The sequence below is a fragment of the Convolutriloba macropyga genome, chromosome 13 (assembly GCF_964194025.1).
Source record: "Convolutriloba macropyga chromosome 13, txConMacr16.3, whole genome shotgun sequence".
Taxonomy (NCBI): Eukaryota; Metazoa; Xenacoelomorpha; order Acoela; family Convolutidae; genus Convolutriloba; species Convolutriloba macropyga.
This window is the reverse complement of record NC_134480.1, coordinates 8,387,609-8,412,028: the sequence shown is the minus strand read 5'-3', so window position 1 is coordinate 8,412,028 and position 24,420 is coordinate 8,387,609. Positions and strand designations below refer to the sequence as shown.

General features: G+C 38.2%; 2 protein-coding genes across 4 annotated transcripts in view; one reads left to right on the top strand and one right to left on the bottom strand.

The window, feature by feature from the left end:
• The window catches only part of LOC142352294 (xaa-Pro dipeptidase-like), a 453,762-nt gene that overhangs the window by 376,592 nt on the left and 52,750 nt on the right, over positions 1 to 24,420 (top strand). The window lies entirely within an intron of this gene.
• LOC142352299 (uncharacterized) lies at positions 8,030 to 22,557 on the bottom strand. Of its 3 annotated transcripts, none has more exons than XM_075404826.1 (5): positions 22,404 to 22,557; positions 21,435 to 21,868; positions 16,195 to 16,377; positions 9,179 to 9,371; positions 8,030 to 8,538 (listed from the first exon to the last, which is right to left on the bottom strand). In XM_075404826.1, exons 2-5 carry the CDS (start codon positions 21,510 to 21,512, stop codon positions 8,231 to 8,233), a joined length of 762 nt encoding a protein of 253 aa, XP_075260941.1. In that variant the 5' UTR covers positions 21,513 to 21,868; positions 22,404 to 22,557; the 3' UTR covers positions 8,030 to 8,230. The 3 variants fall into 3 exon arrangements, with proteins under 3 accessions (XP_075260941.1, XP_075260943.1, XP_075260942.1); XM_075404828.1 differs by having other exon boundaries at positions 21,435 to 21,836; XM_075404827.1 differs by lacking the exon at positions 22,404 to 22,557 and adding an exon at positions 22,110 to 22,242 and having other exon boundaries at positions 21,435 to 21,590.

The window sequence follows — 24,420 nt, the reverse complement described above, 5'->3', positions numbered from 1 at the left end:
AGAAAGAAATTCTCCGGTCCTCTGCGCCAAATTGGAACAATCAGATTAACGCAATCAACAACAACGCACGCCCCGCAACCCGCCCCTACCAACAACAAAACCAGCAAAACAACACAAAAGAACAATGCTGGAGATGCGGAGGAAACTTCTCAGCAGGTCACATAAACACATGTCCTGCGAAACAAGCCGTATGCAACATCTGTAAGAAAATCGACCATTTCGCTAAAATGTGCAGGCCCAAAATTCCCCCCCCCCCCCACCAACCAACCCGGAATTCAATGCCGCAAAGAGGAGCCTACCAACGTTCCAAGGGACAGAGTAGTCAACTTAAGGTGTGCCAAATCCAGGAACAGCTCATAACCGAACAAGAACAAGAGGAAGAAGAAATCGAATCAGTCGATCCGGAATCCGCATTATATATAAAAGAGTTCTCAGAGGACTGGGCTGACATCAATCATATTGCCCCTGAAACATTCACTGAAGTCTACAATGTACAACTAAACGCAGCTCTACCAAAAGAAATTTGGGTAGAAACAACTACAACAAACAAATTAACAATACAATGGCTGGCCGATACAGGATCACCAAGGACATTTATGCAATAGAACAAGCAAACAAAATCGTGGAACAGAACCCCAAAATTCGACTCCAACCATACACCAGCCAAACAAAATACAAATGCTTCAACAATAACATTATAAAGATTTAAGGAGAACTGAACCTGACCCTACATTCTGGATCATGGACAGCCCAACATTGTCGATTCCTTGTGGTAGGCCATAAAACGAACAACTTGATGGGAAGGGACATATTGCAGAAACTGGGAATCAACCACCAGCAACAACCACGTAAATCCCCAGGCAATACAATTAATTCCATTACGTCAATTGAAACAGAGAAAAACATTATCAAATGGTTACATAATAAATACCCCCACCTCTGTACGAGACTTGGAAAATCAAAAAACCATGTCGCAAAGTCAATTTTCAAACAAAACCACGCAAAGGGAAAATTCCCCAGGGACCTTCCGGTTTTCAAAAATAGACCTCAAATATGCATACAATTAAATACCACTAGACAGTTCCATATCAAAACACTATAACTTAAGTATCCTCGGTGGCAGAGCAACAGGAACATATAGATTCCTGAACGGCTTCTACGGTCTCACTGAGATGCCTGCTACCTTCCAAAAAACAATAGACAAAACATTGGAAGGCATAACCTCAAAATTCGCTTTTCTCGACGATAACCTAGTAATCACTAAAGGCTCAATTATTGAACACGAAAAAGAACAAGACAAAATGCTCAAAAAATAAAACAACAAAAGCCTCGCAATTAACATACAAAAATGTGAGTTCGCAAATTCGGACATCGAATGGCTGGGCTTCGCAATAACTCCATGCGGAATCAAACCATTAATAACAAAAACAGAAGCCATAACAAAACTCGATAACCCGAAAACTCTAAAACAATTACGGTCAGTCCTAGGGAGCGTTCACCACCTTACAAAATTGATTCCGATCCTCGCCAAACTATCGGAACCACTCCAACCGTTACTAAAGAAAAATTCCGAGGGAAACAACAATAAACTAGAATGGAAAAAAGAACATAGCTCGGCGTTTCAAAATATCAAAAACAAGATACATCAAATAATCGAAAACAAACATTTCGATACTACAAAACAAACACGAGTCAAATGCCACGCTAGCGCAAAAGGACTAGGTGCTAGTATTGAACAAAAACACAATAATGAATGGCACACGTTTGCTTTCGCAAGCAGATTCCTCAACAACCGCAAATCTAGATATTGTACAAACGAACTAGAATTACTAGCCGTAGTATGGTCCCTCGAACATTTTAAACACTATCTGTATGGTACGGAATTCACACTACAAACGGACCATCGGGAACTCCTTACAGCTCGTAATGAAAACCGAGGGAATAAAACATCAAAGTAGACTAACTAGATGGGTAGACAGATTATTACCGTTCAATTTTAATCTAGAGCATATCCCGGGGAAAAATATGGGCTTCGCAGATTACTTTAGCCGCCACCCGAAACATAAACCCTCCCCCACCTTCAACGGATGATACACAATACATAGTCAATTTAATAAACAACTTTAAATTCAGCCTAACACAAAATTCCTTAAATCACATTTCGGCTACGCGAATAATGTCAGACAAATACCAGACAGAATACTTAACAGCGAATAATAATCCGCACGCGTAATAATTACGACAGCGCTTTTCGCCTTAATCCACTCAATTTACAGTCGCTTATTCTTCCTTCTTCAATTGAATCAAATTTAAATCATACTAATTCAAAACACACTCATTATACATTAACAATTAATCCCCAGGGATCACCATCAAATTCCAATTACCTATATTCCATCCACTCCACTTCAGTTACATCTTTGAAAAATTTCCCCAGGGATATAATACCGTTCAAGTTACAACAAGAAGTCGCCCAAAACACAATATATTTGAACCATCAATTAAAAACGCAAGCGAGCCCCAAACAAACTGAATTCAAAAATGAAACCCAGCCAAAACAAAATTGCCACACATACGGATGAAACAAACATCAAAAGCCTAGGTAGATTGGCCCTAAGACCAGACCCAGCAGACCCAATCTTCCTCTAAAGCAACACCGGAAAAACTTATGCCAGTTATTCGGCGAAGAATTCCTGGCAGAAGCTACCCAAAAGGACAAAAACATGAGCCCCATTATCAAACTCATCAAAGAAAAAAACTGGGAAACGCTGAAATGAACCAACCCCTACTTTTATTCTTTAAAAGGGACCTAGCCATCACACCAACTAGATGTGTATTGTACGATAATCGACTCATGATTCCGGCCGCCCTAAAACAATTAATAATTAACGCATTACACCAAACGCACCCGGGACAAACAGGAATGCTGCGTCTGGCGGACCTAGTGTGGTTCCCACAAATCCACTGGGATGTAACAGCAAAAGCAAAATCGTGCATAGACTGTATCAAAAAAGGTAAAAATTTAAAACCACTAATTCCAAAACAATCCCAAGGGATACTACCTAAATTATCAGAACCAAACGAAGAGGTCCAAATAGATTTTGCAGGACCAATACCATTTAGAGAAAACAAACAAAACTACTATATACTAGTATCAGTATCAGTCTAACCCAATACCCCAACGCTCAAGTGTTCAAAGATTGACACATAAACGGCTTTAAACTGTTTAGAAGAATATTGTCGTTTTCACGGAACTCCCAGGTGTCTCCCCCGGGACAGGCACAAGCATTCAAAGCTCAAGAATTCAAAATATTCTGCAAAAACAAGAATATCAAACTAATCCTAGCTCCCACGGAAGATCATAGAGCAACCGGTATGGTAGAAAGGCTAATACAAACAATAAAAAGGAGAATCGCGGTCATGGAACATGATCCCTTATGGTCATCTTCTGATCTAGCCACAATAGTAGCCAAAATAATAGAATCAATAAGACTTATTCCAAACACAACAACCAAAATTAAACCATTCGAAGCACATTTTGGTAGAACCCCAAATACAGACTTCTTTAACATAATAACCAAAACGTCACGCAAAAACCTATCATACAAACAAATAAACAAATTTGCTTCAGATCAAGCGACTCTACGGCATCCAGCGCTCCCCAGGGAATTCATGGGGGACTGTGATAACGACTCCGAGCCTGAAACAAACATACAGTACAAAGCCCAGTCACAGCCGACACCTCATGCAAGCGACACTGACGATTCAGAGAACGCGCCGCTGCTTAGCCACAAGCGCGTTCCTGGTAGGATCATACCCGGCAAACTTGAGACAACGTTCGGTGTTAAACGTCCACCATAATATATAATAGAAAAAAAATCGCACGTAAGACAATAGCACGAAAAGCACCAGAACTCAGGGGAACCCTAAAACCGCAATAGAATATTATACAAGACGGTACGATCACGAATTATTCCCCCTACACAATAACACTAGATACTAATAATCGAAAAAACAAAGTAACAAGTAAGAACGACTTAGCAATTGTAACCGAAACTATACCTCGCGGACCAGAACCAAAACCACGCTTAACACATATGGTAGCATGTAAAACAGTCGGCGAAAACAAACGTAACCAGGAAAAAATAAGAAAATTCTGTTCAGAAGAAAAAGCCGAACAAGCCAGATAACAAAAGGTACGAGCCAAACAATCAAAGTCTGCACCCCTGCAAGCGGCCACAGTACCACAACCCGAAAGCGTCATAAATACGACGCCTATGGGACATGCGGAAGTGGTAGCAATGGCACGTAAGAATCAGCGCGCACAGAAACGCCCTCGTCCAACGTTCAAACAACCTTCGCGACAGAACCAAGTGCAACCAAAATCCCCAGGGACAACCAAAAGACCCCAATGGTCAAAGAACGCAAAAGCTCGCTTGACAAAACCCTCCACGTCGTCAGTCTTCGAACAAAAGCGGCCGCACTACAGCAATCGAAAGAAAATGCAACAAACAAAAAAAAACTCAGATACTCCAGTTCCTCGGACTACAAAAGCTACACGAGCATCAACAAAAACAAGCTCAAATTTTCACCAACGGTGAAAATAATGAACATCGAGTCCGACTCCCCAGGGACTCCGCCCTTCGAAATCATAAAGTCGTCCAACCCCAATGATTTCATGCAAGATGAAAATGAGCAGACACAAACAACTACTGGCAACAGCCAAAGCCACGACTTTCCAAGCCATCCTTCCTGCTCCTATTCGCCACCCAAATGCACCATAAAATCGACCCCAAGACTAAAAAAATCATCGACAAAATCTGGAAACAACCAAGCCATGAGGAAGTAATAACCCTAGGTGACAGCTCGACCGAAGACTTCCCTATTCAAACTCCAATAAGACAAATTGAGGTTGTGTTTCTGGACTCTTCTGAGAACACGCAAAATACCGGAACGCAGGACAATGATGGAACCCAAGACAACGATGGAGCCCACGAAATCGACGAAACCACGGACAACGACGGAATACAGAACATCGACGGCAGCCCCGGTGCCATACAAGAAGAGATAACCGCAGATATGCCCCCGGTGAACACGGACGAAGAACATGCCCCCACATCAGCTTCGCCTGCAAAAAGCTCCATCTCCAGCATTCACCCCAATGACTTTTAAAACTCCAATAAAATTTAACTGTGTTAAAATTCTTGCCGACGGGGGTATGTGGTGGAGGAGTCACCGATCCCCAGGGATGCCCATGTAAACTTGTATTTCCTTTAACACTCACTCTTGTTGCTATCTCTCATTTTTATAGTTATCTGCGTTGGCCGTTTCATGTTATCCAACTTTACTTACTGTAAACCTTACTGCACTTGCAAATCTCAACTGACTGAACTTAATCCAGCAGGTACTTGCAGGTACCGTCTGTGTGCTAGATTCATTTGAATAACTTTATATCTTTAAACTGAACTTGATGTGATATGTGTACAACCGAATCCCTCGGTACTTACTGAATTTAACGATTAACTCGTGAACGTTTTGAATAAGCCTTAGCAGTCCCGATATAATCGCTATAATTGTCATGAATGAAGTGTTACGAAAGTGCGCAAATCTGTTTTTATTATTAGTTGTCTATCTGTTTGGAAATTGTTCATCGCAACAACGTTTTAAAGTAATGAACTAATTTTTGCATCATTTTCTTATTCGTACAACTTTGGTCGCAACTGAAAAAACTTCAGTATCAAGGAAAAAATAATTTTTAAACTGACTTCCGCTTCAGATTATATTTATTATTTAAAACGTTTTCAGAAATAAAACTGAAAGCCAGCTTTAGGAGCCTGTTTGTTCGTCAATGCTCGTTTTTACGAAAACATGTTGGAAAAATCCTATTTGTTTGAAATATTTTCTTGATAATAAATATCAACTTTTGAGATATTCGCAAAATTTATTAAACAACAATTCATATTGAAGAAAGTCCCGCAGAATCATTCTGAATTATCTTCTTAAAAGTCACAGAAAAATCTCTTAACTTTGTCTAGTTTTTCATGTAAAAACTGAAACTTTTAAAAGGTCCTTTTAAAATTTTAAAACTGATTGCGTTTTTCCCGGGTTTAGCCAATTGGTTATTTTTGTGAACCAAACGATATTTCATTCAAAAAGCGCCCCCATTTTTCACTTACCTTCTGAAAGAATTTTGAAAACATCTCACAGTTTTGCGTGAAATTGCACTATAAATCAAATCAGTTTATATGAAAATCTGCATGAATTTTACATGTTTTATCGTGTGGTTTGCAAAAAATAACCTGTAGTTAAGACCTGTAGTCAAACTTAATTGAGTTCGGTTTCAAGTGGTTTTTATCCTCTGTCCGTTTTACATGCGGAATGGAGAAATGATACACAATTTTTGGTTGAGTGTTACATGATAGCTCATAAAACTCAAAAAGAAGGGTAACAAACATTATTATTCAAGAATACTTTAGGTGACCTATTTTACCCCACTTTTTCAATGATAAAGTAATATCATCAGTTCTAAAGATTAAATGTCACCCAGTTAGCAAAAAAAAATTATTGTTAGATCAGATTTGTCCTGCAGGACAGGATTAGGCACTGCTGGATCATTCAATTTTGTTTATTTTATGCTGGCGAGCGTGAATTTGCTTGAGGAAGCACAAGTAAAACCTGACCATATTGCCAATCATTGTTCTGATTACCTATTTTTTATCTAAGAAAAAAGTTTGGGTTTTCTTTTTGTGCCCCTCTTTGCTTAGTCACTGCATTCCAGTTACTGTTTGCACTGACATCAACATAAATAGATTTGGCAAGGAACAGCTGCAACTTTCGAAACAAGATGTCAGCTGCCCTAGTCGGAAAAAAAAGTTTATCTTGCAAGATCTTGCAAGATTCTGGCAGAATCTTGCAAGACGATGCATCATCTTGCAAGAATTTCTTCCAAAATCTTGCAAGATCTTGCAAGATAAACTTTTTTCTTACAAGAATCTTACAAGATACACTTTTTCTTTCAAGAATCTTACAAGATACACTTTTTCTTTCAAGAATCTTACAAGTTTACAATCTTAAAAGCAAAAACTGTTTTTTTCTTACAAATCTCAAGTTATCAGGCTTAATTATACACAATAACTAAAAAAATCACCGTTGGATTTTTTTGAAGCATGGTTGGATGATATTTGCTATCAAAAAAAATCTAAGAGAAAAAAAAACGAAATTTTAACTTCTACGATTATAGTGGCCTATAAGTATTTTTTTGATAACCTGCCTTCTTTGTTGTTTTGGGACAATTTTGCTTCAAGCAAAATATTCTTTCTAGCCCTCCATTTTATCGCAGAAACGTTAAAAAAACTAAGGAAAGCCATGATTTCCCGCAAAAAAGTCATATGGAAAGCCATCGTGTTATACCTGTAAAAAAGTCATACGTTACCCTTGCTTTGCAAGTCTATACACTCAGTTTATAGCAATTTTGCTTTTAGTTGGATAGTTGTTTCATATTCCAGCTTTTTTAAGGTGGTTTATGTATTTGCAAGAATCTTACAAGATAAACTTTTTCTTGCAAGATCTTGTAAGATAAACTTTTTTTGCAAGAATCTTGCAAGATCTTACAAGATAAACTTTTTGCCTCGACTAGGGTGGTCAAAATATGGTCCGATCTGAACTGAAGTGACGTTTTCGTGTTTCCAGTTTTAAACCAGACTAATTTTTCGTAAAAATTTTCAAATTCGTTTTGATTTCATTGTCCTTATGGAAAACGAATAGAAAAATGAAATGCGGACTGAATTTTTTCAAAAGCGGCATTTCATTTTTCTATTCAAGTGGTTTTTATGTGGTTTTTTATGTTTTCTTCATGAGTTAAATCAAACAAAAAAAATCGTGTGACTGATCATCACATGAGATGAGCGCTTCATCTGAAATCAACAAAAAATGCGCAATTATTGATCGCGCGATAATTTTGCTCAAGCTTCCCTTGAGAGAATTTGAGAGTGCTGTTTAGAACCATCTAGAACTGTTTTGGACATTTTTTTGTTGATTGGTGCAATTCAAAATAAACTCTAAATCGGCAATCCATTATTCTAAACTGTCAATTTTGAAAAAAAAAAATGATTAGCACCATTATTTATGTTATTTAAACTATAATTCTGTAAAAACTTGTAAACTGCTTCATGAATGAATATAAAACCATTAAATTTGATTTCACGCTCCACCTGGACTTTGTTCACACTTTCTAGTCATGTACCAGGTTTCGTATGTCAATCGCCCCCCACATTCCATACTCTTTCCCCAACTGTTCCCGTTCCTTCTCAGTCGGGGTTCTGTGAACGAGAGGCAAAGAGTTGAAGAAGTCAAGCTTCTCTAGCAGGTACTGTTTCTGGGTTTTGATTCGCTGTACTCCGTCATAAGGGTACATAAAGGCAGTGACAAATAGACCGGGTTCCGTCCCCTCCGCAAACCAGTCGACAATTTGTTCAAATACTCCGTCGTTCAAATAACCGAGTGAGTTGATAGTAGATATGTTAGCTTCCCGACACTTTTAATGGCAACTGTTTCCTTGAACCCCCTCCCGAGCACTAAATATATATTTCATTAGCATGTGTGAACAAAGTAATACATTTTTTCCACGCCCAGGAAGAACTGCATAAAAATCTAAGTTATACTAACAAGTTATATTTGCTTTTATGGTATCCTAACTGTCTTTATTTTATCTTAACTTCTTCCTGTCCTTATTTGATCTCCTTGTACGATCCTAGTATGGAACCAATGTAATCACATATGATCCTTATATGTTTAACAAGAACTTTTCTCCTTTCCATTTTCGTTTTTTTATCGATAGCTTATGTGACTTCCCGGCATTCACCATAAGATCATATATAGTTTTCAAAAATAACTCAAAGGTCATATATATATATATATATATATATATATATATATATATATATATATATATATATATATATATATATATATATATATATAGATCTTAATATCCATTTATAGATCTTATATGATTTTCAGAAATCATTGCTTACTTAAAAAAGCGGAACTATAAATGTCCTGTATAGTCGCCATATAGGCGCTGATGTTTATACATGTCATTGTAAAATAGCGAAAAGAACAATAATGCATAAATGGCCCAATTATGTCGGGGGAAGGGGTGGGTGGAACAGTTCCTTTTGATGAAGTAGGAACTCATTTTCTGATGTCATGTTGTTCAGATCAACAGTGGCAGTTTCGTCATAAATACCAGCATCCTTTCCGTACTCCAGAGCCAGACTGCTCATGTCACAGCCAAACGTGTGTACAGGAAACATAAGTGGTTTGTGGATGGTGTACATGTTCCCTGGGGTTCCCCACATTTCAGCAAAATCCTAAAAATTCACATCTGAAGCAACGTCTTGAATTGGCAACGTTTGGCAGCACGGAACCTTTCTTGAGCGACGAATACAGGGCAAGAGTCTTACAAAATTATACGTCATCTAGTAAAAGTCCTGTAAGAGACCGTACAAAATGGTGCGTATACGAGGGTTTTTACGATGGTGCGAATCATACAAGGGTTTTTGCATGATCTTAGCCGTCTGGATCTGATGGTCAGTCCCAATCTGATTTGAGTAGGAGAACCGAAAAACATGGAGGAATAATATTGGGTACAACAGGTTGCTGAGTCAGCCGATATGATAGATGTCGACCCATAGATGCAGGTTCACAGACATATGGAAAAAAGTTTTTTTAAGTCCTCATTTCAAAATTTGTTAAAGAACTTGATATCAAAAATTAACGACGCTCTTGCGACGCTTAGGTTCTTGTCATTAGTGTTTCAAAGATTGGTTTATAAACATTTTAAGCAGTTAATTCAAAACAAACTATTCAACGAGCAGCATGGTTTTTGCATTGGTCGGTCACTAATAACTCAACTCGTTTATTGTGACAAACTATATTCTGAGCTAGAGGCTATAAAGAAACCAAAACCTGGCTTCATCGATATAGCGAAAGTGTTCGACACAATTAAATTAGGACATATTTTGCACAAAATATCTCAAAATGGTTTTGTTGAAAATTTCCTCCTGTTATTCAAATCATTTCTTCTAGACAGGCAACAACGAGTATTTATTTCAAACTTTTACGTCGAATTATAAGGTTGTAATCAGTGGAAAACAATAAAGGTCAGTTTTTGCATTCTTTCTTTTTTCGGTTAAATGATTTACCAGAATTTTTTCTGAATGAAAGTGTTTTTGCGGACGACATAAATGATGGCCCAGAAACCCATTAACCAATTCTAAAAACTGATATTGATAGTGCTATAACCTGGTATGGAAAGCAATTGTTTCAACTCTAATTTCACGAAGTTCAAGTTTACGAAAAGTTCTCTACAAAATCGCGCTGACCAAGATTGGACTTTTCAAGGAAGAGAAAATCAGATTGAACGGATCAAATTGACGTCATTTTTAATGTTCCATGATTATAAAAAACATAAAGTAGTGTTACGAATTGAAAGAGAAGTGGATCTATTCCGGTTCTCCACTGTTTTTATGCCCCCATTGACAAATGTGTTGTTATATAGCACGTTACTATATGTTGGGTTATGGACTTTCGCAAGCGGAAAAAAAGCGTTTTTAACTAAGTAAAAGAATTAATTTCTCAAAAAATGAGAGAATAACAAAATGATATTTTACAGTAGAATTTAGAGATTTACAGGAGAGATCTGATTATTAGATCAAGATGGTGATTTGAATTTGGGGATGAAAAAGGACTCAAAAATCAGCTGTATATATACCCATTATCAGTGTGAAAAAGTCAAGATACAAAACTAATCTTAGCACCGTGATTTATAGTGGGGGTCGCAAGGGTTACCCAATATGGTTTGCTTCTGCAAATCAGTCGCAAAGGGAACCATAAATGGAATGCATTTGCACTTTTCTAAGAATTCATTCACACTTCCGGAGACATCATCATCATTTAATACATGCTGGGAAGATTTTACATCACTTAATCTAACTCTAATAATAGTTATCTAAATTCACCAATTTGAACCGAATATTGATTCTCAGCACCATTTCTTGACGATTCATTTATATAATTTCTTTGATCGAAATCATATTGCTTGTCTTTCTAATCTGGTAAGTCATACTTTCTTTCTAATTCTCACTAAGTTTAAGACTATAGTTTGATCGATATTCTAACACCCCCACTCAGATTTGAGCTGATTGCGTAGAGTCTGCTCCCATCAAAACTGCTCTGAATGTTTCCACTTTCGAAACGGGTAAGGACTTTGTGAAGATGTCCGCTGCCATTTTGTCTGTAGGGACGTAATGAATTGAAATAGTCCCATCCTCCGTCTTGTCCCGGATGAAGTAAAACTTTGTTTCGATGTGCTTGCTCCTTTTGTGCATGACTGGGTTTTGGCAAAATCTGATACAACTTTGGTTGTCCTCTCCAATTGCTATTGTATTGAACGTTTCTGTTGTATGCCAAAATCCTCTAGAAATTGTTTCAAGTAGAGTGCTTCCTGAACTGCTGCTGCCATGCCCTGATATTCTGCTTCTGATGAAGAAAGAGCAACTGTGGCCTGCTTCATGACACCCCAGCTGAGTGCTGCGCCACGTCCGTTGAGCTTCAAGTAATAGCCCGTTGTTGATTTTCTGTCGTTCACGTCTCCAGACCACTCTGCATCACTTTCCCCCACTAAATCATAACTAGCCTCTTTTGTGTAAGTAAGGTTTAAACCTTTTGAACCTTGAAGATATCGCAGAAGTCGTTTTCCGCACATCCAGTGTTGATTGGTAGGTGCATTCATGTGCCTGGACAGAATGTTGACAGTGAACATGATGTCTGGCCTCGTCTGTTTGGCCAGATAAAGAAGTGATCCAACCAAGCTTCTGTAGATCCTCTGGTCCACATCTTCGTCTCCGTTCTGTGATGTCTGAAGTTTCAAATTCAAATCAGCTGGAGTTCTCGAGGGTTTGCATTGATCCATTTGAAACCGCTCAAGCATTGTTTCTATGTAGCGTTCTTGGTCGACTGTGACTTTGCCCTCTTCTCGTCTGATTCTTAGACCCAGAAACCAGTGTAGTCTACCTCTGTCTTCCATGTGAAAGGTTGCTTCTAGTGCCTTCTTGACATCAGAGACCACTGTCATACTTGTTGATGCTACTATGATGTCGTCAACACAGACCAAGATAAAGGTGTGATCCTCTGCCTCTGATCTTGCGAACAACCAGTGATCGTTCCTGCTTCTGGTGAACCCCTGTCTCAGTAGGAAGTTTGCCAGCTCTTTGTACCAGTTGTTAGCAGCCTGTTTCAAACCATAAATTGATTTATTTAGTCGACATACTAACTTCTCCCCATCTGATCCGCGTTTTACAAACTCATGTGGCTGTTCCAGATACACTTCTTCCTCGATTGGTGAGTGCAGGAAAGCAGTCTTGACATCAAATTACGGCATCACATGGCCCTGCTTCGCTGATAGCTGAAGTAGAATCCTGAATGTCTCTGGCTTACAGGTAGGCGCAAAAGTCTCAAAGTAGTCCAGTCCTTCCACTTGTTTGAAGCCTTTTGCCACATAGCGCGCTTTGTATTTGTCCACTTGACCACTGGGTCCCAATTTCACTTTGTAGCCCCATTTGCCCGGTATGACGTCCCTGTCTGTGGGTGGTCTCACTAGGTTCCAACTTTCGTTGTCTTGGAGTGCCTTGACCTCGTCCTTCATTGCCCGGTGCCACTTGTCCCAATCGTCACCTTGGTTGGCTTCGTAGACTGTTTTGGGTTCCACATAGTCGCCCTCAGTCACAGCAAGATGGGTCCTGACTTCTCCAAAAAATTGCGGAACATTCTTTGCTCGTGTCCCTCGTCTGGGCTCTGCTCTGTCCGCGTGTTCCAGTCCATCTTCATTGAAATCAACTGTCTCTAACTGTGAGAAGTCTTCTGTGTCACTGTCTTCCAGTGACTCTGAGTCTCTGTAACTCCCTCTTGTTGCAGTAGATCCTTCATCTAGTGCTGTTTCTCTAACATATGAGGCCTCTTGAGGTCTCAGTGTTGTTTCTTGAGTATTCACGCTCCCTGCGTCATGCCACTCCTCCTTTATGACGACCATCATGACGATATTGATGACCATCATCTGGGTGCCAGATTCCCAGTTCCGACCCATCATCTAGTAGGTCAGCCGTTTCTTTATTGTCAGGGATTGAGCCCACTTCAGACTCCTTGATGATCACATCTCGAACTGCCATCACCTTGCGTGTGTTGGGTATGTACACCAGGTATACGTTTTCTCCTTCAGTGTAACCCACAAGCTTTCCTTCCAGTGCCTTGGGTTCAAATTTGCTGACGTCTCTGTCCCTCTTCCTCATGAAGACTGTGCAACCAAAAATAGATAATTTACTAATTGAAAGCTTAGGTTTTATACCTCTCATCAGCTCTGCTGGGCATTTTTCTTCTCCTCGTCTCACCACCAAGTTTCTGATCCTTGCTGCGTGAAGAATTGCTGCTGCCCACATCATCTCGGGAAGTCCTGAGTCAATGAGCAAACATCTTGCCATCTCCAGCAGTGTCCTGTTGCACCTCTCAGCTAACCCATTCTGTTGTGGCGTCTCTGGTATGGTCTTTTCCTGTAGAATGCCTGCATCTAAGCAGTACGTCTTGAAATGCTCTGAGAGAAACTCCTTCGCATTGTCTTGCCTCAGCTTCTTTGTCGTCCCCACACTGAGAACAAATTTCTTCAGGCTGGCCAGTGCTTCACTCTTTGCCTTAAGCAAGTCCACAAACACAAACTTCGTGTACTGGTCTGCAAACACTATGCAGAACCGGAACCCTGACAGTGACTCTACTCTGAAAGGTCACATCACGTCTGTGAACACCCTCTTCGGCTTCTCTTCTGCTTGGGTCTCTGCCACTCTTGGTACTGGAGTCTTTGTGATCTTGGCCAATGCACACACATTGCATACATCATCGAGTTCCCCCACTGTCTCTGGTGCATTCCTGACCACAACCGCTTGATTCAAATGACCCAATCGTCTGTGCCACTTCCTTGCACTGTCAAGTTTTACGCTGTTGGAACTCGTCTTGAATTCTAGAACGCTGCAGGGTAAGCAAAACAAATTATTTTCTTGTGTTAGTTTTACCCGAGTTCCCTTCTGGAGTTTCATGCAGCTGTTTCCTCTCTCGAAAGTGAAACTATGTCCCCACTCCATGCATCTTGAGACTGATAGGAGGTTTGAAGAATAGTCCGGCACACACACAACATTCTTGAGTTCGCATTGGAATTCCCCTTTGTTTGAGGGTATGCTGATCCTCACACAGCCTCTGGCCACCACTCTGGAAGCCTCTCCGTTGGGATTTCTGACCACTGATTGAATGGGCACAAAGTCCAGGAACGCATCGATGTTCGTCACTATGTGATCTGTACAACCACTGTCCACTAGCATGCCTGCTGTCTTCCACTGGGTAAGAGCTGCCCAGCATTCCTCGTCTGGTGTAGCCAATGTTGGACCCATTGCCACTGACTCATGTTTGCCTCCATCTCTTTGTCTCTTGCATGCCCTGTCTAGGTGACCCTTCTCACCACACTTGCTGCATTGTGCTGTCTCCTTCCTCCTGCAGTCCTTGGCAAAGTGTCCAGGGATCCCACACACAAAGCAGTTTCCTTTCTTGGGTCCCTTCTTGAAGTCACGCTTCACTGCCAGTGCCACTGAACCACTTTGTCCCTTGTGTCTCTGCACCGTGCTCTCATGAAAGTTCTGCTGCCTTTTCCTCAACTCTGTGAAGTTCGTTGCCGGGTTGAAGTTTTCCTGTATAACAAAACTTTCATACCTCATTGGCAGACCATTTGAGGACCAAGGCGTTGAAGAGGGTCTCTGAGACTGCTTCCCCTGCTTCTTGTAGCCTTGTGAGCAACTCCTGTCCTCTGATGAAGAAGCTGTCCAAATCCTAAGAATCCTCGAGCTGCAGTCGAGCAAGCTGTGCCTCTAAAGTCACCACTTTCGGCGTCTCCACACTCTGAAATCTCTCTTGCAAAAGCTTCCAAGCCTTTGCTCCATCTCCAATGCCATCATCTCCCACACAGTCATGTCTCATCAGCATGAGGGTTGTTGCATCTAGAGTCAGTGCCAGATGGCACCACACATTGTTCCGTTTCTCCTTGATGTCTGAAACTTCCTTCTCATATGCATCCTTCAGCACCTTGTGGTTCTTCTTCTCATCATTGGTTGCCCCATTGGCCAGTGGCGCAGGCTCATTGGGTTGCTCCTGTGTCCCCAGTAGTGATTTGTAGAGTCCCTTCGTCTGCATCATCGCCACAAATCTTGTGCTCCAGATTGGAAAGTCCTGTGCCTTTCCTGTGTAGGTCAGCAGCTTCACTGTCTGTTGATCCATTGAAGTTTGAGCAGGCAAAACAGTTGTGAAAAGAAAAGGTACTAAGCAGAAAAGGATTATGACTGTCAACAACAAATTAGTTTTGTTTTGGAAATTAATTTTATGACTTAGAAAATTGCTGGACCCATAACCTGTTGGGTTATGGACTTTCGCAAGCGGAATAAAAAGCGTTTTTAACTAAGTAAAAGAATTAATTTCTCAAAAAATGAGAGAATAACAAAATGATATTTTACAGTAGAATTTAGAGATTTACAGGAGAGATCTGATTATTAGATCAAGATGGTGATTTGAATTTGGGGATGAAAAAGGACTCAAAAATCAGCTGTATATATACCCATTATCTGTGTGAAAAAGTCAAGATACAAAAAAAATCTTAGCACCGTGATTTATAGTGGGGGTCGCAAGGGTTACCCAATATGGTTTGCTTCTGCAAATCAGTCGCAAAGGGAACCATAAATGGAATGCATTTGCACTTTTCTAAGAATTCATTCACACTTCCGGAGACATCATCATCATTTAATACATGCTGGGAAGATTTTACATCACTTAATCTAACTCTAATAATAGTTATATAGATTCACCAATTTGAACCGAAAATTGATTCTCAGCACCATTTCTTGACGATTCATTTATATAATTTCTTTGATCGAAATCATATTGCTTGTCTTTCTAATCTGGTAAGTCAAACTTTCTTTCTAATTCTCACTAAGTTTAAGACTATAGTTTGATCGATACTCTAACACTATATAAAAATTAGCACGTGCGGCTGTGCTTGGGGGGGGGGGGGGGGTGCGCTAAGCTTGGGGGGAGTCAGCATAGTAGGTCAACCTGTTTGTTGTATGCACGTGTGTTAAGAAGAGTGTCTGCCCCGTAACCACTGAGAATGTCCACCATCTGAAGGGGTTTCTCTAACTTTCTCTGCCACACTTTGAACAGTTCTTCACTCAACACGTTCAACACGTACTCACTAGCCATGTCATACTTCTCATCCGGACCCAGTTTATGCATGTACTGAAAAATTTGATCTTTCTATTTTACAGTTATGTCCACACCCAAGCGTAGTGGTAACACATAATGATTTGGATCTTTTCGGTTTGTGCCCCCCACCCAGCTTTGTGGTTGCATATTATTTGCAACCCCCAGACGCACGTGCCATTTTTTTAAATAAAGATTTACAATGTAAAGACACGTGCTCTGTAACTGGGGAGTGCATAAAGTACTGGTAGTGGGGGGGGGGAGGGGGCAAACGGAAAAGATCCAAAGATTTATTATGCGATGGGCTCGTGATCTATAACTTCGGCGCATAACGTACTGGGCGAGGGGGACGCTGAAATGGTCCGAAAATCAAGTTTACAACAAAAGAAATGCAAAGCTGAACTCCGAGGAAATTTGTGAGGTGTTGTGATACATTTCCGGGACAAATGTCCAATTTCTCGAGTAAAATTACTCAAGAATATCACTATTTTCAACGACCATGCTTACCCAGGTTGAGGTGCCATCCGCAAGTGACCCCTGATCAGACCGTGCCAGACGAAAGTTACCTCTGATCAGACCCTCCCAGACCAAGGTATCCTCTGATCAGACAAAAGTGCGCTGGAAACACCGTGTGCGCTCTAAGTGCGCTCAAAACTGTCTCTGATCAGACCTTCCCAGACGGAAAGGACCTCTGATCAGACCATAATCAGACCATTGTCCAGACGATTGTGCGACCATGGCCCAGTTCAAACCCAGACCATTGTCCAGACGATAGTGCGCTCAAAATCACTTCTGATCAGACTATTGTGCGCTCAAAAGTTACTCCTGATCAGACTATCGTGCGCTCAAAATCACCTCACCGCACGAATTTTGTTATAATATATTCATTTCATACGAAATGATGTTTGCATTATTATATTCATCTAAAGAAAAGACTATTCAAAAAGTATTATTGCTAAAGAAAAGATAACCCAACTGCTGAGTAAAAAATTATTTAGTATACAATAGTGCATATTTCCAACTCAATGAAAAAATTTAGACAGCTTTCCATATAAAACATCGTATACTACAGTTAAACAAAATTTCCTTGTAAGGGGACTGGCATGTTCAATCAGTTGAACCCCTTTGGTTCTGATCAATGATATCAGACTCTAGATCTGTCTGTGATCAGAATGCTGCTTTTTGTTGCCTCTTGACAGAGCCGACATCTCTCTGTAAAAAAAAACAAAAAATCAAAACAAAATTCCGCTCGAAATGGCCTATGATCAGACTAATGTGCGCTTGAATCCACCTCTGATCAGACCATTCCCATCCTGAAGTGACTTCTGATCATACCAACCCCAGACCAAAGTGACCTCTGATCATACCATCCACAGACCGAAGTGACCTCTGATCATACCATCCCCAGACCGAAGTGACCTCTGATCATACCATCCCCAGACCGAAGTGACCTCTGATCATACTACTGACTACTGTGCGCTGGAACCAAATCCCAGACCCTGTAATTTTGGTCTGGGAACACACCGTGTGCGTTGGACTTGGTCTGATCAGAGGTCACTTCCGGATGGCACCTCAACCTGGGTAGGCGTCCCCATTCCTTGTCACCCTTTTCCACGCCGTCTCTGTTTCTCGCAGTTACTAGCCGTGATAGTTAACAAATTGTGAACTAGATCGAAAAGAAAGAAATCCTGACTGGTGATTAATTTCAAGAATATCCATAAAAAATTGCTACTCTAATTGTGGATTAAGAAGAAAATTAGCGGTTTTGTATATCGCTGATCACAACTACAATTAAGTCTGCGAATTCGGTCTCAAATAATTAATAATTAAAAGCGAGCATTAACTATTTTTATCATGAATTAGCAGCTTGGACTTTTGCCACGTAATGAATAAGAGATTTTATTGGTGTTCACGAAACCTTTTAAATTTGTGCTAAGTAAGTAAAATTCTACATTCAAAAGCTGAGTATAGTAGAAATAGGTTAACCATGCTTTTCCGTCACTTATATCCACGATTAATTATTTTCATCATGAATTAGCAGCTTGGATTTTTGCCACGTAATGAATAAGAGATTTTATTGGTGTTCACGAAACCCTTTAAATTTATGCTAATTTTGTAAAATTCTAGATTAAAAAAAGCTGAGTATAGTAGAAATAGGTTGACCATGCTTTTCCGTCACTTATTTCCACGAATAACTATTTTCATCATGAATTAGCAGCTTGGAATTTTGCCACGTAATGAATAAGAGATTTTATTGGTGTTCACGAAACCCTTTAAATTTATGCTAAGTAAATAAAATTCTAGATTGAAAAGCTGAGTATAGTAGAAATAGATTAACCACGCTTTTCCGTCACTTATTTCTACGATTAATTATTTGCATCATGAAATAGCAGCTTGGAATTTTGCCACGTAATGAATAAGAAATTTTATTGGTGTTCACGAAATCCATTAAATTTATGCTAAGTAAGTGAAATTCTAGATTCAAAAGCTGAGTATAGTAGAAATAGATTAACCATGCTTTTCCGTCACTTATTTCCACGATTAACTATTTTCATCATGAATTAGCAGCTTGGACTTTTGCCACGTAATGAATAAGAGATTTTATTGGTGTTCACGAAACCCTTTAAATTTATGCTAAATAAGTAAAATTCTAGATTAAAAAAAGCTGAGTATAGTAGAAATAGGTTGACCATGCTTTTCCGTCACTTATTTCCACGAATAACTATTTTCATCATGAATTAGCAGCTTGGACTTTTGCCATGTAATGAATAAGAGATTTTATTGGTGCTCACGAAACCCTTTAAATTTATGCTAAGTAAATAAAATTCTAGATTCAAAAGCTGAGTATAGTAGAAATAGATTAACCACGCTTTTCCGTCACTTATTTCCGCGATTAACTATTTTCATCATGAATTAGCAGCTTGGATTTTTGCCACTTAATGAATAAGAGATTTTATTGGTGTTCACGAACTCCATTAAATTTATGCTAAGTAAGTGAAATTCTAGATTCAAAAGCTGAGTATAGTAGAAATAGAATAACCATGCTTTTCCGTCACTTATTTCCACGATTAACTATTTTCATCATGAATTAGCAGCTTGGACTTTTGGCACATAATGAATAACAGAAGAATTCATCAGTGTTTACTAACCTCCTAAATTTTTGATAATTAAGTAAGTAATACTTGAGATCCAATTTTTGGTGCTCAACGGCGTAAACATCTGAGGGGTAAGTCATGCGATTTAAAAAATTGACTAATTAAATTTTGAGACGAAGAGTTGAGGAACCTCAAGTTGCTTTAATCAAAAAACATAATAAAAAGAACCAGACCACTTCTTAACGGAGGATTAATTAAGAGATATAATTCGACTGTTTTTGCTGTTCAGAAAAGATGCCAGCTATTTGGAGGATAAACTATTTGACAGGGCTATTTGAAGATAGAAAAATATCAATATGTTTTAGGGCGAAGACTAGTGCAAAAATTGGTATCATAAGACATTTTTGTTTTCCTGGATCTGGCAAAAACAAACTATTCGGGCGGTAGAGTTGTTCCAGGCCTAGACCCGGACATATAAAAAATGACCAAAAACCATACAAAACGAAAATAAATGAGTAACATTACACAATCCCGGGTAACCACTTTTTATTATTCATACATGTATCATAAATGATGTCATACAAATCATAACGTATTTCCTAGTACGGTCCTTGTATGACTACTGAGAAATCATATATGAAAAGCAGGAATCATATATGACCTAGTTTGATTACAAAGAATTGCGTATGATGAGCAACCCGGCATAGCATTACGAGAGTGTACCGGAAAACAATTAGTCAGAATGTAAAAAAACGCTTAATTTGCATGCAAGGAGTTTACATATGCCAAATAAAAAGCCTAAAATGGAAAATATTTCAAAAAAAATTAATTAGTATTTATGTTCAACATTTTTAAAATTTTATTTTTTTCGAAAAGAAGAGATACTTAACTGAACCGAAGTGTACCGGCAAATAAGATTATCTTTACTTTATTTACTTTTTATCGTCATTGGTTTCTAAAATGAGGGACAATACTGCCATTGAATAAAATCTTATTACGCAATTTTGCAGAATGCGTTTCCACAAAAAGTGGAGAAAGCGGATTTGCGGCGGAAACAACACTCGACTTTACAACTTCCACTGATCGAAATTTCTATGAAAAGCACAGCCTTTTCATCCGCAAACGTTTCACTCGCAAGAACTTTGTAATAACGTTTCGCTCGTACAGTGTGTTAACATAGGAAAAGTGAAATCTGATATCAGTAGATGACGCCTGAAATGTGATCATCCCATGTAAGGACTAACTATCATAAATCATTTAGTGGGTTGAGCAATATCATTTTGACGTCTCCATATTTTTTAAAGTCAAACTGCGATCATTTCATGACTCACGCCAGCACCTCAAGTTAAGGAAATTTTATTAAAGTTATCTTGGGGAGGGTCAATATTGATACAAAATTGCTCTTGTTTATGTCTTCATTAAACTTATAATTGACTATAACTGTTATGATTCTGCAGATATTTACTACAAAACCTGCGAAGATGCTACCTTCAAAGGTTGTTAAAACAATAATTAGTTGGTGTTACGCAAAATTTCGTTTTTTTTGCAATTAAGCACGGTTCAATTGTTCATTTTTTTGCTCCATTTTAGTTGATCAATATAAATTTTAACTCCGGGGTTGAGCTGACGGTGGTAAAAATCGATACAAAAGATATACTGCTAATCCTTTTAAGAATTGCTATTTATTCTGTGAGTTTTTTAACATTCTGAGCCGTTAAAACAGAGTAAATTACCACAATTAAAAATTTCTGAAACTCTATTTAATTCACCGCTAATTGTCTTACATGCCTCACTTTTCAGCGCTTAAAATTATGTTGTAAAATGATGTCAGAAATGCCTTTAATGCGGTGTCGATGGAGAAAAAATACTGTTAATAAACTCGAATCTAACATTTTTTTCTCTCAAACCTTGATTACGACGGTACTGCCTCAAACACTTAAACTGGCCGGATGAATATAAACAGATGAAACCTGATTATGGGTCAAAATTCACACTCACCAATTGATAGTACAAAGAGCTGTCTTTGTAATTGTAGACGTCAACGAAGTCCTCCTTTTGTCCAATTATATCTGCCATTCGGAGAAAATTTGTTTCGGTGAAAATTTCCTTGCCCAATCAGGCCGAGGTTTTTGTTCGTTTGTGTGAAGGTACCAGGTGAAACGAAACTTGATAGTCATACCTCAAAAAGACACTAAAGGCATCTTGTCTTGATTTTTACTCGGGCAAACCATGTCATGATTTTACAATGCAAGCGTCTATAGGTACCGAAATAAACTAACTTATAAATTAACTGGCGACAAATTACGGATCAATTAAACAAGACTTAACTAAAGTCGAATCGACTTTTACAATGTGTTAAGATGAGAAAGTGGAAACCAGCTTCAAAAACGAGTGAAGTTACTCAATAATTCGGTACCAGCAGAATCTTTTACCTGAATTCGAAAAAAGTATATTTTGTCAGCAATTTTGTAAAAAAAATGACTTTGCTGTTTCTGTCATTTTTAAGCTAGTTTTTGGCGCAAATATTGCATTCCTACCTCTTGCCAAGATCTTGGCAAGATCTTATCAAGGTATTCTCATAAATTTTAGCTGATCATGATCTTGGTATGATCTCAAAATTTCCAAGAATTCTCCAAGCCTTTCATGGCAAAATATCAAGTTTCGTTTAACAAGGTTCCGCCGAATTAAAAATGATTGCCAAAAATTTTCGTGAACGTTGTTGTAGATTTCGAAACTGAATAGTCTTGACGAATTTTGGGGAGCTGAAATTTGTCAAACTTTGTGAAATTTGTCAGCGTTTTGTAAGATATGGTGGTTCGTTGACAATTTGTGTGCTAATTTTCATGAATTGAGATGTACTTTCGCTCGTTCAATGATGAAATCATAGCAAAAAATAGGCAAAATTATAAATTCTCAAAAAGCTATGCTGAGTTTAATTTTGTTCAAAAACAGGTAAAATATTCATACCACAGAGTAATAACAAAAGTAAGCAAAAAACAACAAAACAGTCACTCGAATTAGAAGTCGGCGTTCTGTATGATAAAATAGAAAGATAATATTTTGAGAGCGTTTAGTTTTGTTTAGTTTGAGCTGTTCTATTTTTATAATTTTTTTGACACAACTCGTTACTGAAAAACTTAACATAAAATAACTTAAAATTTTTCTTTAATTCGATACGAGAAACTGACACGCACAAGTAATATTAACGAAAATGATACAATGTTACAATTGAATAAAAATCTATTACAATTGATAAGTTTAAACTTAAAATTATAAAGATAAACTTGTTTGTAATGTCAGTCAGTCAATTGTATAAGATTAACTTATTTGTTATCTATCCCAGGAAAAATACGTTGAATGAAATCGTTTTGATAACTCTAAATGCATGCAAAATTACCAGGAACTTAAATTTGAGCACCCGATTTTCCTTATAGTTTCTCTCAATAACTTATCGCCTTGAACGAGCAAGTTTATCTGACCGACTGATGGTATTCAAGACTTAATTTTTTATGGTCATCAAATTGGAAACTGATGTTAATTTATCTGAATAATTCAAAACTAACGGTGAAATTTCAATTTGTATAACTGATTAAGCTGTAGTCGTAAACGCCTTGAATGACCGTTACAATCTTTTTTGGAAAGACCTTATCAATTTTGAGTTTTCCTTGAAAACGATATTTCAATGTTTTCGTTTCTATGCTCTCTTTGGGTCTCAGTTTAGATTGTATTTCGGAGAAGTGATGTTTCAGACATCACTTTCTGGTACTTGTCTGGAACTTTGCTACTGATGATCAGGAAAAAGCACGTGATCTTAGTCCGAGGAAGATGTCTTATAATAAAATGGTTAAAAAACATGATCAGTGATAAAAGTGAATCCTTACGTATTCTAAGCAAACTATTCTCTTCATGCTGTTACTATTCAGATTAGACATTTTTAATAATTAGTCACAAAGAATTCAAGCAACAGTAATGATAGCTAACAAAAAAACTTTCTCTTTTGCGTCTTGATTATTCCTAACTATTCCGAACCCCACTTGATGGGAGGAGGAAATATATTCTCAACTGATTGCATTTTGTTCAGTCAATTTTGGCCGATCGATATGATCATAAGAGAGGGCTGTGAGTGATATCATTAGAAAGTTTTCAAGCGTAGAATTTGAGAGTGAACATTTTTTCCGATTCCTTTTTTAGCACAACAATCGAGGATTAAATTTTTTCTTAAGAAAATAATATTATGTCCGCTTTTAGCGTCATTGGTGTTCAATTTGAATTTTTGTTGTATCATTTGTTGTTTCAAGTTATATTAAACGCGATTATATGGAAAAATTCTGTGTTCTTAAAAAACGCGCGGCGATTTAAAATAAAAAAAACTTTTGGTCTCATCATGGATTTTTACAATAAAAAAATTGAATGCTATTGGAGCTGAATTTATGAGTTTTGCCAGCATTTGTTGCAGTTTTTGTGGTCCTATGGTTTAGTCTCGTATAAACAGTAATAAGGTTTTTAAAGAGCTTAAGTGAACCTACCTAATGTGTAGAGTTGATTGCTAATGGCTGTTCTTACTTTGCAAGTATGCTTTTTGAAAAAAAAATTATATTTTTTGAACTGGAGCCCGCTTCTTAAACTTATATCTAGAGAATTGTAGGTTGACCGCATAAAGGACTGGTGTCACTTTCTTTCTACTGAAATGACAAATAATCAAGCTGTCAAAATTATCTTTTACTTATTGGATTTGCGACTCTGATAAAAACTAGTTTTCATGAAAAATTAATTATTTTTGAATACTCGTGTGAAAATTCGTCTACTTTGTGAACTCTTTTAACATTACCAAAAAATTACTTGTCACATTGGCGTTAAAAAGATGCTCAATTGGACAATCATAAAGCTTACGGCGTAAACTTACGTTTTGACTGATTATTGTATACTCTCATTGGGTTCGTGATGTGGCATAAGTTAACTTTTTTCCTGCTTTCCATTGAAAGCT

Bases quoted from the DNA above. Each gene is read 5' to 3' on its own strand.
- LOC142352299 (XM_075404826.1), bottom strand. From the start codon at position 21,512: ATGGCAGATATAATTGGACAAAAGGAGGACTTCGTTGACGTCTACAAT. The intron at 9,372-16,194 runs GTTGACCTACTA...GTGAATTTTTAG, and splicing joins CACGTGCATACAACAAACAG to GATTTTGCTGAAATGTGGGG. The intron at 8,539-9,178 runs AAAAGGAACTGT...ACAGTTGCCATT, and splicing joins AAATGAGTTCCTACTTCATC to AAAAGTGTCGGGAAGCTAAC.